At 40.2% G+C, this 17,182-nt stretch overlaps 1 protein-coding gene across 1 annotated transcript in view; it reads right to left on the bottom strand.

The window, feature by feature from the left end:
- The window catches only part of RAPGEF6 (Rap guanine nucleotide exchange factor 6), a 122,398-nt gene that overhangs the window by 42,699 nt on the left and 62,517 nt on the right, over positions 1-17,182 (bottom strand). Inside the window, 1 exon segment of the mRNA XM_030957466.1 lies at positions 4,954-5,085. Coding sequence (XP_030813326.1) covers positions 4,954-5,085 — 132 coding nt within the window.

The raw sequence follows: 17,182 nt of genomic DNA, 5'->3' as shown, positions 1-17,182 counted from the left end.
TTCACATAAAACAATATTCATTTCAAGTGATTTAATCACACCACACTGCACTGTCTCCATCTCCCTCTACAGACTCCATGCTGATGTGAGCTCCAATACCTGGACAGAGGAACAGCTTTGTCATCCTACACAAAAAAAAACCCCAAAAAACTGGGGTTTAGATATAACCTTAGAGCTTGCCCACATTTTGGTAATTAGCCAGCAAACCTAATAAATAAAGCTTAAACTATTTTAAAATATGTATTTCCTTCAGAGGAGTGTAACAATATAGAGAGGGTTAAATCTGTTCTACATTACATCACTTTACTGGCTTCTGTAGCTCACATTAACAGTTTTGGAATTAAGCCCAAGTGCAAATTGTACTTGCAGAGTCTCAGCAGCACATGATCAGTACAGCATTTTATTCTAGGACTTTTCTAGCATTTCTTCATCTAAATAGCCACAATTTATACCAACTTCGCTATGCTATGACAAACAGCAGCACCAGTCCTCACTTTGATACCCCCATGCTGAACCAGAAAAACTGAGGCTACAGGTTCTACCAAAATTTTTATATCATACATAGGAAAATAGACAAATCAGCTCCTTTCTTGATAAATAAGTTACGATTTGATCAAACTATGAAATAGCAGCAGGTCTTCCAACTGTGTTTCCAAGATCCTGTGCAGATGGGTGACAGAATGCTGTCAGGTCAGTGCTGGAAGAACAGGAAGGATTTCACTCACAAAGCCATCTGCAAAAGTAGCTGCTCTTCCCAACCACAATGCTCCAGCTGTTTCCATTATCAAATATAAAAATCAATCCTAACACAAACATTTATGAACTACTGATGTACAAAATGAAACCTGAAGCTGCAATCCTCAAATTTCACACAAATATGGATTTCCAAGATCAAGTCTGTGACACAAGAGTATCTGCTGAAATATACATCCTTGATAAATATTTTATAGATAATCTATTTCAATATTGAAGCCTTAACCACAATTGGAATTACTGCTGGACAATGATGTTGCTGCCCACAAAGAGTACATACTCTCAAAGTGATAAATGAAGGATTTTGAAAGAAGTGAAAGGAGAGAGAACTGCCAGAAATAAACAGGTAGGAAAAATGATGCAAACTGGTTGGTCACTAAGAGAAGATGATTGCCAGGTATTGATATAAGAAACTAATTTCTCAGAGTAGAGGTGAGACCCTCTCCAGCCACATCGAGAGAGACAACCTGGATTCCCTGTGTGACTCTGGCTGGGCACCTTAGAGCCTGTCCCATAAAAGGGCAAAGAAAGATGTTTTCCCTGTGTAATAAAATGTTGAATTATTTTTCCCTGAGGACCCCTGTAACAGATCAAAGCAGCTCTACAAGCCTGCATTTCAAGTGCTGTATGCACAACCAAACAGCTTTCCCCTAGCTCCTGCTGAAGACCATAGTTCTGAAATTAAATGTACTTTCAGAAAGGGGGTGAAAGAAAAAGAATAAAAATTTTAAAATCCCCTTCAAGTGAGAAGTTACTTTAAAAATTGTACAGAATAACTTACTTTTCTTTCTATAATTAAAAAAGGTCTGCAGCACAACAGAAAGACACCTGCTCTGCAGTATTCCAAGCAAGCTGGAATTTACAACACACATTTGGACATTTTGGTGTCCGTGTTTCAGACACCAAAACACTGAAATCACCCACAGGGAATAGCAACAGAAAAGGCAAGAAAGAAAACCATAAATTTTCATCACTTTTTGCAACTAACTCAGGATTTAACACAACGTCTCCACAGCAGAGCTTACAGGCAGGAATCTTCTGCTGGTCTCACGAAGCTTTATGTTCATAATTTCCTGTGTAACTGGAAATGGGCTTTACTCTGGACTGAGAGGCAGCTGGAACAAGTGAAACCTCATTTCAACACTACTGATGAATGCAGAGTACACAGATGAAGAGAAAATCTTTACATATCTTAAGAAAACATTGTTTCATTATTTGGTTCTACCATTCTAATAAGGTTTTCCAATTCTAGAATGAAGTTTGTACTACTTACTGTAAAAATTAATGTTAAGATACCATTAATTCAGAAGGTCACTTCAAGGCTACATTAATCAAAATTATCCAGAATATTAGTGACACTAATGATATTTCTAAAGAGTTTAGCATGTGAAGCCTGCCATGATACATATGAAGCTGACTGCAAAAGCAAAGCATCATTTTCCAAACACTTTATGAAAAGCTGTATTTTGCTGTACCAAGAAGGTTTTCAATCACTGAGTCAATACATCACACTCAAAATGTAGGTTTATTACATATCAAAGATATTCTCTACCTTCATAATATGATGAATATTTAGGGGAAGCCACTTTTTTTTGAAGCCACTTTTTTTTTTGATGTGTTGCTGCAATATAATGCTGTGTTAAATATTGTGCAGTGGCATTATTATACAGCATTTATCTATTACTAAGTAATATCTAGAGATCATTTATAGATTTGTGACAAATAATATGAGAATTCTCCAACACTAACTGTTACAGCTACTGCAATAAAACCCATAAAATGCATAAATGCACATAAAATACATTTTTTATCAGGTTACTATTTGTGCATTAGGCATATGGAGAATGAGATACTAAAAATTCACTAAAAAATTAAGGGGGAGAAAACCACTGTGGGTTGGTGAGGATTCTCCTCCCTCATGCCATGTCTGTAGCGTCTTCTCTTCACCCACAGCTTATCAAATGCTTGATGCTCTAATGCAATCTTTTACAGTTAATGTCACTGTAGCTCTGATCATACATGGCTGTAGAATTATCTTGCAAGATCTCACTCATCAGTGATGAACAGTGGTGACCTCCCTCAGCATCAACCTGGCCAGCCAGGAATTCTCTTAACAGATGTCCTCATTTCCTTCAGGATGCAAAACCAGACAGGTGAATGTCACTGAAAAGGACATTCTTACCTAAAAAGTCCTAACTCCAAAAAATTAATATAAAATCTGCAGTCATTTTCACATTAATTATTCCTTAGTGTACAAAATACCTAGCACCACGGTTTGTTTGCTACAGTGCATATAAATATGTTACTCCATCATTTCTTTTATTTATATAATTTTTATTTGTTTAGCAATTATGCTCTTTTGTCATTTATGGATGAGTAGATATAAGGCAATTACCCACACATGACAAAAGAGTATTCACCTATTACAAGATATCATTGCTAGAGTGATATCTTTGTAATCAATAATATATTTTAAGTGCTTTTCACTTAGAGCAACCTCTCCAAACTACTCAGGCAGGCAACTCAAGCACCCTGCTGCTATGGCCTTGCAGTGCCTTTTCCAGTGCCAGTGTCTGTGCAGCTGTGGGATCTGGACACTCTCAGCCCTCACTCCAGCCCTGATGGCAGCTTGTCCTGGGGCTGAGGTCCCCATCACCACGGCTGGTCCAGGTCAGAAGATGAAGCAGCAGCAATGTTGTGGCCCTGCTGCAATCACCTTGGCAGGACTTTTCCAGCCCCAGGGCTCCTGGAAGCTGTTGGCTCTTGGACTCCCTCAACGCAAACCCTAACCCTAACCCTCACCCAAACCAATATTATGGGTTTTCCAGATCAGAAAGATACAGAAGCTGCAATGTTGGGGCCCTGCCAGGATTGCCCTGGCAAACCTTTTCCAGCCCCAGTGTTCTGGAGCTGTAGACTCTTGGACTCTCCCAACCCAACCAAATGCTAACCCCATCACCACGGCAATCACCTTGGCAGCCTATTCCAGCCCCACTGCTCCTGGAGCTGTAGGCTCTTGGACTCTCCCAACCCTAACCCTAACTCATCACCATGGCTGGTCCAGATCAGAAGGATGTAGCAGCAGCAATGCTGTGGCCCTGCCATGTTCTCCGTGGGAGGCTTTTTCCAGCCTCAGTGGAGCTGTAAGCTCTTTGACTCTCTCAGTCCTAACCCTAACTAAACATCAATTCTGATGTAGTCTAGATTCAGAAAATAATAAGGCATAAAAATAATCAAGCCTCTCAGAATAAAGAGAATTCATGGAGCATCTTGGAGAGACTCTCTCAGGGATGCCAGCTACTCCTGATCTACCTGGCAGCAAGCAAATCTAAAGCAGTGAGGTTGTAGATTAAATAGGACAAAAATGCAGGGACACTTCCAGTCTTCTAAAGTAATTTTTGCTTTAATGTCTTCTTTTTCAAGTTCCCTAAGCAATATATTGCTGTAAATAGGTATCATTAATCTGTTTCCAGTATAGAAATAATATCCAGACAGCACCTAAGGAAAAGGAACAGGTGTCTAAATTCAAGTTACACCTACACCATGCTTAACAACTGCTGTATATTCTGTATGGTGGTCAGACTGCAACTTGGAAGTGGAAAAGCTGTGAAACTACTGATCAATACAAATCCAAGCTGAATCCCCTCATCAATCAGAGCACAAACACCCATGAAATGAGCTCTGTGATTTGACACAAGACAGGTAACTTCTTAAGTGTATTATCAGTAAACAAATGAAGCTATCTCTGGCTTTCAGCCAAATTCTCTCAGGAAGCCACACTAGAATTTCCACAGTCAATTAGTACAAAGTGGGTTTATCACCACACTTTTGTTTGCAGAACTGAACATCTGCTATTAGCAATAAATATAAATAATCAAGGACAGTATTGGAAACACCAGGCTGATTTCGAGAGATTTGTTCCATTCCAGAAAGGAAAATGATCCCATGAATCAACAAATGTTATTTTTAAAAGCCATAGCATACTTGGTGGTACAGAAAGACGTGAAAAGCAACAAAAAGAAGGTTTACAAGCAGCAGCTTGTTGCCTGTCTGTGTGAGTGATGAGCCCCATGGGCAGCACAGGGATAGGTGGAAACATCAAGAGGGTTTTACCCAGTCTTGGATAAAGGGTCACTCTTACTGTTTACGGAATAGTTTTAACATCAAGGAAGGACAGCCATGAAACCAAAGCAGTCTTACCTGATAAATATCAGAGAGGCTGCTGCTCCCAGAGTCACTGGCAATGCTGCACCCGGACTGGCTGGAGGGGACGTGCGTCACCTGGGGATGAGGATTGTCCGTGAGATGCATCTTGGTAAGGTCAGCTGGAAGCTGGAAATAACAGGAATTTGGGGAAAGACAGGGAAAAGAAAGGAAAACAAGATGTGTAAGTTTGATTTGAAGACAAAGTTTTTCATAAAACTTTGGTTATACATTTAAATTTGTATTTGAATTGCTGAATTATCAAATCAAAATCAAACAGAATTTGAACCTGTAACTTGAGATACACTTTGAGAAAAAGCTAGTTTAGACTAAGCTGACCCAATCACACTTCACTTTTCATAAAACTGATGGAATACAATGCACCTTTCTATAAAACAAAGGTCTTGGATATTTACAGCTAAGTGACACACCCCAAGATGACAAATACATGATGCTGGCCAAACAGCACACAGTATTTAACCTTAGCTGACATTGCAATCCATTATGAAGAAGCAGGATTCCTCCTTATGAGTTCAATTTATGCACCTTAGTTCAGGAATAACCTTTAGAAAATATCAATGTAGAACAAAAAGTAATGTAATCTAAATAAAACATTTGGTCTGTAAAGGGCTTTAAATTTTCTCTAAAGAAATGAGTACACAGAAAGAATATTATGCATTTTGGCTACAGCCATGTACAACAGCACCCCTATTTTATAAGTCTATTTGTAAATGAATACATGTGCATACTCTAAATTTGAGTGCATAACTCAAGTTCACAACCATATTCTTTCTACTGAAAAAACCAGCAGTAGCTTTTAAAGACTCAGAACTGCATGGGATACTGTCAAATGAAGTCCTTTAATTCAGGTGCTTGTTTATTTTTTGTCACATATACTTATTTTAAAAAATATTGAATTATTAAAATTTAATAAAATTTTACTATTTCTTTAAAAAAAAGTTCTGATGCAGAAAAAGTCCAAAACTACTCCAACAGCATCAACTGTTGTCATAAAAATTAAAAGATTTCTTCTGTAAAACAAGTCAAATTCCACACAATCATGTCAGCTACTACATACTCAGTCCTACAAATTAAAGGACCAAACTGGAAAATACTCCTGAGCTGGTATCAACCTTATAAATACTGACTAAACTTAAGAGAAGTGATAAACAGGTTTTGATTTACTATCACAATTCCATGACCATTATCTGAAGAACACACAAGGGAAGTACTTCACCAACCATCAGTTCACATATTTCCTGAAATCATAGACGGCACCAGTGGTCTTGCCAAACCTTCCCCACACCCAGGGAAAAAACTGTTGAGACCCTCTGACAAATGCAACATAATTTTACTATCAAAATTGTGATAAGGAACACGAGGGATCTTGCATCCCTTGCAGCTCCCAATGGCATTCTCATTGGCAATCACTACTCAAACACAACAATCCACGTGGGCTATGAAAGCAAACATTACTCTTCCTCACTATCCTAATTTTTACCTTAGTCTAGCCTTGTTTTTTCCTAACAAAAGAAAGTATAAAATACTCAACCTGTAAATTCATATCTATGGTCACGTGAAAAGGAGAAAGTCTGAAGAGCAAAAAGTTGCTAAAATCCCACAAAAAGCCCCATTCAAGCAGTAGGGGGAAGAAAAGAGTTTGGCAGAATGAGGGTTAGGGAACTTAAGTTGTAGTGAGCTTCATCTAAATACAAAGGAAACACAACACTTTAAAGCCTATGTTTAGCCACCAGAAAACGTTTTACAGGCTGAAAATACCTATTTTCAGGATTTGAGAAGAGCAAAAAGGTCAAAGCACTCAGATGACAAAATTCAATCCAGTGGCCAGCAGCACTGGGGAAGAGCTGATGTACATGGAAGAGCTGTCAGCACATGGGGAAGAGCTGATGTAACATCCAGGAGATTTAGGAAATTACTGAACCAATCACCCCACACAGTTTCACTGGCTCTAGCTTAAAGACCACAGGGTTGCTGCAAACTCTTCAGGCTGTCCCCACCTTCATAACCTCCCTACTCCAACAAAGAGCTCCAACTTGAGCTTCAATCTTTTTGCCCATGATCAAATCCAATGCTGACTGTGGTAACACAGACATAGGGAAATCTAATTTAAGCTCCCTTCTATCCAGATTCTCAAACCTTCAAAACAGCTGCAGTAAAACAGTGAGCAGGACCAAGAGTAGAACCAATTCTGCAGGATTTCCTAGGAGAACAATGGCAGGTGCTGCTCTTTACCAACAGCTGGTGCTGTTAAAGCCTGGTCTGGCTCAAAAACACCCCAGCACCCACACATATGCACTGCCAGGTACACTTTGTCTTCTCTAATTTATTTGAGATTTTAAAATTCTTGTGATGAACACTGTCTTCCACACCTAGAATGAGGAGTGGGGCTCCATCTGGTCAATGTGTCCCTGCCCATGGCAGAGGCTTGGGACAAGATGAGCTTTAGGTCCCTCCCAACACAAACCATTCTGTGATTCTGCAATTCTAAGTACTGATGGAACAAGACATGGCTCTCAAAATAAACAGGTTGCGCATATATTTTGTGTGTCATTTTCACAAAAACCTACTGATGATCAAAGCACTGCCAGCCTTCCCAAAGGAGTATTTCTAAACAACTAATTAATCAAAACTGCTCTTCAATCCCCCTGCCAGCACTCCCCTTCACTTCCATCACCTATAAAGCACATGGGTATGTATGATGCAAAGTCCTGCTGGACTTTGCAATATATTCTTGCAAAAGACATTTAATGCAAGTTAGATGCAAGGAAACATCACAATATCTCTTTAAATTTGAGAGAGAGATAAGGTTTATTTGAGACAAGTGACCTTTAAAGTACTGCTTGCCACTCTACTCAATATCCCAAAATAAATCACAGCTTCTGTCTTTTGTATGCCATTTTTATTACCCAAAGTGATTGTTCTTTCTTGCAGAGCTCACCAGGCAGCAAGATACAGAGAGGATGTTTCTGTACCTACATGACAGCAGACACAGGAAACTCTTGCTGGTTGTGGCTGGGAAGTTGCTCCAAGTGACATAAAATTGTCTTAACTATTGGTGACTGTGACTTTTTTTCCTGAAACTTAGAAACTCTTGTTACAAGAGCATCAGTATCCTGAAAAATCCTGCGTTGGGAAACAGGGTCCACACAGCAATGTCCAACTATACCCATATTAGATGCTTTTGGATGCAGATGTTTAGATCTGCACTATCTTCCGGCTAATTATGTGCCCCAGCACCCCCAGACAGGAAAACCACAAACATTCTGATAAACACTCCAGACTACTTAGTTGCTACTTTAAATCCACAACAATTTCATTTTTTCACAAGAAGGGATAATCTGGAATTGTAATATGAGTGCATCTGACATGCTGGCACAGCCTGTCCCTGCATCAGTGCCAGCACATCCTTGTGACTGACCTTTCCCAACAAAGGGATATTTAGGAACAAACCCCCCGTTGAAAAGCCACACTGCAATTCAGAACTGTACCAGAAAGAAAGTTAAGAAAATAGAAGTTATCATCAGCATAGCCACCTTCACTCTGCACCCCCTCTGAGTCAGGAAAACACAGTTGGTGATTACACCAAAAAATCCCGGATCAAGTAGGAATTTTTAAAGCAAACTGCAACAGGAAAAAGGAGAGAAAAAAAGACTAAATCCTTCAGAAGCTCATCCTAATGGTAGCATCAGCCTGCCACGCCACACAAACCCAGAAGCACCAGCAGCCTGGACTTGTTTTTGTTTAAGGAATTTGAAGTTTTGGAAGAGGGTTCACAGGCTGATCCCATCTCATTTGTCAGGACACAGCCACAGCCAGTCACCTCAGCCAGGTAAGGGAGGCGGTGGTGGGAGAGGACATGGGAGTGTAAAAGCCAGCACTGAGTAACATTTAATAAAAAATGAGATGCACAAAATACTAAACTCTCTCCATAGCAGACTTGAAAACCTGAGGTGAAGACTCCAAAGGTCCACCAGGAGTTTGGCTTTTTCCATCCATTTCTTGGGTGCAGCCACCTAGCACCAATGCAAGGGGAAGCAGCACTCCTGCTGCCAAACCAGAGAAACACCAAAAAACTCTGCAAGCCCCAAACCTGTCCTTTCTCCTATTACATAATATAAAGTTACTTAAAAGGAGTATTTTATTTGATTATTTTTGTTCATTTGTTTTTTTAAGAGACATCAGGACATCTTGGTTTTATACAGAATAACCGACTTTCTAAAAGTAGTTTGGTAACAAGAGCAGAATAATGATGTGATGGTTTCTCCCTGAGACAGCTGAGGTTTCCCATTGTTCTCCAGCAAGGACAGTATAAAGTTTAACAAAGGTGAGTACAAGGTTGTGTATCTACACCAAGTCTCGTGCCTGTAATTTTGAAATTAATTGGAGTGTAAGCTCTGATCCATGGCACAACTCACAGGCCAGCAGACAAGGACAGTGCGTCTGCAGTGACATTTACTTCCCACGTAAACACCATTTACTCTCAGCAGTGAAGTCACACAGAATACTTGGGAATTAAATTAAAACCTAATTTTGCTATAACAGACTTTCAAGACTGCACATGCTCTGTCCAACAGAGCAAATGACGTGACCTTTGACGAGATGACCGCCCATCAACTCGTCTGAAAAGGACACAAAGTGATGGTCAGCCCGAGGACAACCGCCCTTCATGTTCTCCCTACAGAGGGTTTGCTAAAAATAAAGGCTATAGAAAGCCACTGCAATGTTTAAATAGATAGAAAGGCAACCACAGAATTCAGAAGTTAAGTTTTGTCACAGACTGGCCAAACTGAGACATTTTTCTTTTCTATTTCCCATTTTTTTCACGGAAAGGAATCAGTAGAACCGCTTTTGGCAGAGACCATGCTCTTCATCCTTTATTTCCATAGAGATTTACTTTAGGATTTGCTGGTATCTTTACCCTAAGGAAAAACCATGTCTGTGCCTTTGTGCTACAAGTTTTGAAAATAATTATCAGTGTTTGCTGCTACACTTTGGATAACCAAAAAACACATGCTGAAAAGGCATAGGCAATATGAATTTGCAAAACAGTCTTGACAAAGGGACACCAAACCTATGAATTATCTTTTCCTGTAAGAGCTTCACCACTGTTTTAACCTGCAGTAAATTGTATGTTTATCTAACATATTCAAAAAGATCCCACAATAAGGACAGTGGCCAAAGGACTCATCATGAGAACAAAAACTAATAAAGGAAGCACAACTCACTAAACTCTTCTGGTCCATTCCAAATTCAAATTAATGCAAAGAAAAGGGGCAATAAAGAATCAAAAGGTTTGCCCCTTTCTTTAATACTCCTTGATAGCAAAGTTTTTTATCAGTTTTTTTAGAAGCCCATATGGATGTTTACAACCAATCAATGCAGTCTGGACACAGCAGAAGCATCAGCCTCTGAGAGAACAGTCTGTCCTTTTCCAGGCTGTATAAGCAAATTTTCTGTCCTTGGTTTTACAGACTGTCAGTAACCTTCTACCTTATTTGCTTTTCTGAAGTTCCCTGAAATGCTGCCAGCAAGACCAATATTCAGAAACAACTCAGGAGTTATTTTCCATAAAACACCCGAGGACGAGCACAGTGCAGCCCTGGGGTGTCAGGGCACACATTCAGCTGCTGGGCCACTGAAAAACCCCCAACTCAGCCACCTCACTGTGAAAACCAGCTCTACAAGACAACAGTCCTGATTTTAAGGACTGGTTTTTGCACATTTTTTGAGCATTTTGTTTATTGAGGCTTTCCCTTAAGAGGTTTTCACTGTTGTAAGCTGGAACCTATCAACACACACTCAGAGCATTAACTGTGATGACACTGGGTAACCTCTGAGCCTTAGGAAACACTCCTGCTCAGCCTCCACCATACCCAAGTGGTTTAAGGACAGCAATTTTCCTTTCTCAGATGACACAAAAAGCCTGGACTGTCACAAGAAGCCAGTTAAAAAAAAAAACAAATATGTTTGCCTTAAGTCTTAAAAATTAAACCAAACTGCCAAACTAAAAAGACCACATAATCAAAGAGCTGAACAGGACCCCAGTCCTCTGAAACAGGACTTCTCTAGCTCCCACCTCCACTTCTCCTCCCTCCCTTTCAGTGACCATGTCCTTGCAGTCCCTTCAAACACCATTTTCTCTTCGATACCCTTGATTCAACACCTTTCATACCTTTAATATCGAACTAGTTCTTCAGCAAATTCTACATTCCACCATCTTATTGGCAAGTTGCTTTGATGGTCTCACTATGTGCTTGTGTGTCCACCATCAGCTTGTACATTTACACAAGATAACTAATTTATTTAATTCATTCTACTTTTCCTTTCTACAACCTACTGAAAAAGGAGCAGCACTGCTCGCTCCTCTGACTGCAGTCTCTCACCTGCAATCCTTTCTATATCCCACCTTCTGCTCTCCTCCATCCCATTCATTCCATCTAAGAAATGAAAAAGGAACAAACCTCTTGGATGTTTTTTCTTGGCATCAGTAAATTATTTTAATAATCTCATATATCCTGCCAGTAAATCAACAAGAAACCACTAAAACCCACGACTTCTCTGAAGTTGTTCTGTAGAATTTTCAGTAATCTTTTTCACAAGGATTTGTATAAATTAACTTTGCTTTATATTAACCTTTTACATACAAGCCACAATTCTCCTCCAGTTCAAAAAACACTTAGAGCTGTGTTAATGGGAGAGGAGAAAGTTGCTTCTCTGAGATACAAAGAGAGGCCACTTAGGTGTCCACAGAGAGAATAAGATGAGCCCAGCTGAATTACCCATGCTGACATCAGTCCACAGACTTAATGCAAACAAAACCATTTCCTCCTTAAAGACCACAGATGGCTCACCAGTGGCACAAAACCAGATTTCTTCAGCTTTTAAAAAGCACCAATGATGTCTGGGGGGGTGAGGTTTTTGTTGTTTTTAAAGCCAAGTGATGGCTCAAGCTTTTTACCCAACAGGTCCCAGTAAAATCCTGTGCCCTTCAATAACATGATGCAAAAAACCTCAGTGCCTATCCAACTACACAAACTTCAATACAAGATTCATTTCAATGTTTCAATTCACTAGTTACAGTATCTACTCCTGGTTTTATCTACATTACACACAGGAATTTCAAAGAAATAAGGACCAAGTTGACATCATTCGTGGCAGCCTTGCAGTGCCTCAAAAACTACTCCTAAAGCCTTCCTAAAATATCTCCAGGCTTACAATAAGGTAAAAAAACACACATAACACATAAAAACCATCTGGAAGAATTAATAATCCCTAGAGGCTGTTTATTGCCTCTGGTAGCCAAGAGCATTTTGGTCTTTGTGGCTCCTATAGCACATAGAAATTAAAATTCTCTGAAGTATTACATTTCCTTAGTTACAATAAGGTGATATGAGGACAGAATTTCAAACTATATTCTGGTGTTGCCTTAAACCACACATGTAATACAATTTTAATTTGGTTTTCATATGTCTAAATTATAGATTACTACTATGCCTTAGCTCACGATAATGCCAAGTGTCTGACACGCAAACATCTCAGCTTTGGAGAAGTGGGTCTGAAAATTCACCCACAAAAAACTGTACCAGTATTGATGGGAGTTCCATTATAAAGGGAATATCCAGCATATGTAAACATAAGTGATGGTTGCAAAAAATGAAGATCAACTCTTCTCTGGTCCATTCACAAAGTAACGTATTTTAAAAATGTCAAGACTTGTGTTTTTGTTATTTTGAATATGGAACAGGAATGTTCAAAAAGACTTATTTTACTCCAAATTTTACTCTTTGTTCTCACCACTGAAAATTAATACAATAGTAAAAAGTGCCTTGTGTAAATAATTACAGTAGAAAAAGTGTGACAGGGACTAGCAATGCTCAGTTCTACAAGGAGCCCAGGAACTCCAGCAGCCTGACATTTGGGAACTCTCATCCTAAGCCAGTACAGCAGGGCACATAAAATTCCACACCTACATCGACCTTCAGCCACTAAATAATTTATCAGCTGCTAGCTGCATTGATTGGTAAAATACAGCAGGGTGACAATCCCTCTTTACACATCCTCAGGCTGCCACAGCCTCACGTCACAGCAGTGACATGCAGGTGACAATCAGCTCTGGGATGCACTGAGCAGGCTCCAAGGACACGGGAGCATGGTGAGCACACTGACTCTGTCAGCACCACCTCTGAGCCAGGAGCTGTGTAAGAGGCCCTCGGATATTGTACATGTTAAAAAACCAAAGGAGCACCAGTCTTCCATTGGTGCTTCCACGTTTTCTTTCTGTATTCATCAAGAAATGCATTCATGGAAACAAGAGGGGCAAAAGAGGGTAGTCCTGACCTAGGCTGTAGCTGTAAAGAGAATTCTAACAAAGCAGGTTTAAACCAAAGTCTAGGAGGAAATAAATTAAGAGATAGGTGTTTATTTGCATAGTAACAGCTAATTTCCCATTAAAACAATACTTCAGGAAAAGGCTTTTTCTGTTGAAAAGTAGCACAATGTGTACTTGCACTTAACTTTAACATATTATACACCAGAGTATAAGAAAATCCAAGTTTCCTGGAGTAAATGGCCACATAGCTCATACTAAACTGTTTTATCTTAAATGTATTTTTTTGCCTGATAGTTTAAGAAGTTTTACAAAAAGTATCCTGCAAGTGGTTACAGAAAACAGAGTTAAAACTTGTATCTAGGTGTAAGAAAAACTGTCATTTGTCAGGCCAAGTCCTCACTCTCCAAGTGCCCAGGGATCATAGTACTGAGGAACCAAGAGGCTGTGCTCCCACAAAAGACATGGAGAATCAAAGCAATCCTTCTGAGCAGTGGGTGAAGGGGAAAATGATCAGAAAACACAGGGTAGGTAGGAGAGACCATGAATACTCTGAGGAGCTGGCTGAAACTCCAAAAATTCCAAAGAGGGCTAAACCATGCAATGCAAAGTTCCCAGGAGGGAAGGGAACCACGAGGAGCCAGGAGAGCAGCTCCCAGAGCAACCACAGCAAGGGATGACAGGGCCAGCCCTGTGATGCTGAAAGCTGGGCTGGAGCTACAGGCACAGACACAGAGAATGGTGGGAAAGGCAGGACCAAGGGGAAGAAAAAGACCTTATCAAAACTGACTGAAAAAATAAAGCAAAGGATCAGTTACTCTATTTGCTCAGAAAACATTTAAAATTCATACTACTGGGGCTACTTCCCATGTAAGCACGTCAGCAAAGATAAGGATGACATCGAATCAAATCAAGGACACGCTATCAAAGCTCTGTTTTTCTTCTGAGGAACTGAAATGAAATCTTTAATTGCATGAAGGTTCCAACTCAAGATCCTGGAGATCAAACTGATGCCCTTTGGAATCAGAAGATGAGATTACACTGATTTTAGTTATGAATAACCAAAATTTGTATCACACCCCTCTGAGAAGACACCAGAAATAGGAATGGGACTGAAGAATTACTCCAAGTCTTCTGCTCTAACCCAAACACAAACTTTTACAGAGCAAATGTATCATTATCAGGCTTCACATTATTAGATTTATATCTAAATAGCAGAAAGAGAAGAGCACAGAAGCCTAGAGAAAATAAATTACCATCTACTGCCATAAGATAAGTTTCACATGCACCTGGGATCTTGAATTAAACTATTTTGCTTCAGGAAAAAAAATTTAAAAGCTTAAATGTTAATTCAAAAACTCTTATTTTCTATAAAAAGTACATTATCTCAAAAAACATGCATTTTAAATTGCCTCTGTAGAAACATTATCCTATCACTCCATACTTGCCCCATCTGACCCTGATGCTTCACACAGTAACTGTGGGTACATTCCAGGCTTGGAAAATTCTTAAGATGTGCATAAAATTTCTATTACAGAAGAACCCTCTACATCTAAATCATTAAGTTTAGAGCTCTCCTTCATAATGACTTCATAGCACAGTTACAGTTAAGAGTCCAAGACCACAAAATGCATCACAGACAACTGAGTAGAGAAAGTTATGATCAGAATTACAAAGACAACCAAAATCTTGCTGAGATTGTGAATCATTTGTGAATTATTACTTGTGAATTATTTTCTTCTTTAAAATACTGCACTGGCATCACAGGAGCTTTGTTGCATGTAAGCTGAATGTCTCTTGTCCTTGCCAACAGAACCAGCCTGTGGAGACAGATCTCCACCAACGTGATGCAAAGTCCTCCATCTTCCTCACCCTCTTCCAGAGCCACAGTGGCTCGACAGCAGGCACAGCTTTGATCACTGCTCACCACACTCCTCGCTGCTTATCATCCTCCCCACGTTTCCTTACAAATGCCTGCATCTATTTATCCCATCCTCCACAGTCTATCATTCCAGCAGGGGCAGGGTCCCCAGGGTAGAGACCATCCCTCACAAGGGCAGTTCTGCCCCACTGCTGGCTCCTGCAGATGCACACAGCCATCACCTCCTGCTAGGAGAGGGTGTTGTCTCTCAGACACGTTTCCAGTTCTCAGCAGCCCTCAGAAACACGCTGACCTCCACAACAACCTGCCTGAAAGGGCACTGCAGATACCTGTTCACTGCTCTCTCCCTCTGTTCATCCTCCTTTTACAGCTCTTGATGCAGGGAAATGGAATGCATTGATTGCTTCACACAAGTCTGCTCTGCACCTTTACTTTGGGAAACCAAAAGCCATGGAGTCTCTGGGGGATGGGGGTGAGAGCAGCACCAACAGTGTGTGCTATGGAAATTGCAGTGGACACCAGTACCCAGAGACACCTGGCACTGGAGAATGCCTTCAGGTGTGCACAGAGCTCCCAGGCCAGCTTCTGCTCCTCCTCAGCCACTCCAATTAACCTCCCCAGGCTAAGGTTAACCTTCAGAAGTGTTCTACCCTCACAAAAGCCTACCTTTATGATTAGTCATAAGAAACATGACTTCATCTTGCTCTGATTCAATCCATGGATCATCACAGTGTCACATCCAGAACAGCTGTAATTACAACTGAGTCAACAGCCCATTTTCAGACTACTGTCCTGTACCAGTTTAAAAGCAGCTGATTAAAACAATTCTGGCACAGATCTACATAAATCTAAGTTCTAGTTTCAAAACACAAAATACTTGACATTTTCAAGTTAAACTTGAAACTTACATATTTAACTCACATATTTAAAATTCTGACATGACTTATTTTGCTGTATTATGTATTATTATAAAACACTTGTCATAGAAACAGATTTTTAGTACAAAGCTCAGCTAAAACCAAAATGGCACAAACTCAGATCTGATTCAGCACATCAGTTTGTTTAATCCTGTGCACACTTCTCCTCAGAGTTATCAAACAACATGAACAGATCCCTTCAAAATTTTGGGGGGGGGCTGTAGAAGTTTGGGGGGGCTTGTGGGTTTTTTCAGAAAGGAATAAAAGTGCTTTATCTTTCTGGCTCTAAAGGTAAAGAACTGTTAGCTATGGACTGGAATGCGAAATCAGTTAACGGGTTCTCATAAGCCATTAGAAAAAAAAAAAGAAAGAAAAAAAAAACTTTCCCCTTCCTAACATTTTATACCATTTCATTTATCAATAGTAACTGAGTGAATAAATGGCTTGGCTGGCAGAGTAGCAATCCACTGGATACTGTCCACAGAGCTGACACAGGGGTCAAAAAACTATTTTTTTTATGTTATTATTTTACCCTTATGAAGCCCTTATTTGAGCACAGGCTTTTTTGTGGTTTCTCACTTCAGCCCAAGCTCTGTGGAGAGTGCAATCCCAGCTGAAGTACCAAGGTGACTAAAGCATTCCCAGTTTTTAAGCAGTATTACAACATTCAAACCTCCTTAATAAGGACAGTGCAGGTAAGTCAAGCTTAAGTAAACTCAGCCTTTCATAATTAATGTCTGCAGAGTAGGAAGGGAAGAAAGACTCTCCATGTACACTGGGGCATGGACCATAACACAAACAGGCCAGGATTTGCCAGCAGCAGGAACTCCAAGGTGAGGAGCCACAATTACCTGTGTGAGCACACAGAGCCACTCTCCAAGACCACAAGTACCTGCAGCTCCACTTCACTGCTGCTGGGGGGAATTCAGCACATGTGAAACACCAAAACGCAGCCACACACCCAGCCACGCTTCTCCACGCTGGTTTTGGCACCCACACAGGGAAACCCCACAGCCCAGAGCTTGCACCCCGCTATTTACCACGAGCTTCCCTTTACATCACACCAGACACAAAAACCAA

This window comes from Camarhynchus parvulus, chromosome 13 (assembly GCF_901933205.1).
Source record: "Camarhynchus parvulus chromosome 13, STF_HiC, whole genome shotgun sequence".
NCBI lineage: Eukaryota > Metazoa > Chordata > Aves > Passeriformes > Thraupidae > Camarhynchus > Camarhynchus parvulus.
This window is presented reverse-complemented; position numbering and strand designations above follow the sequence as displayed.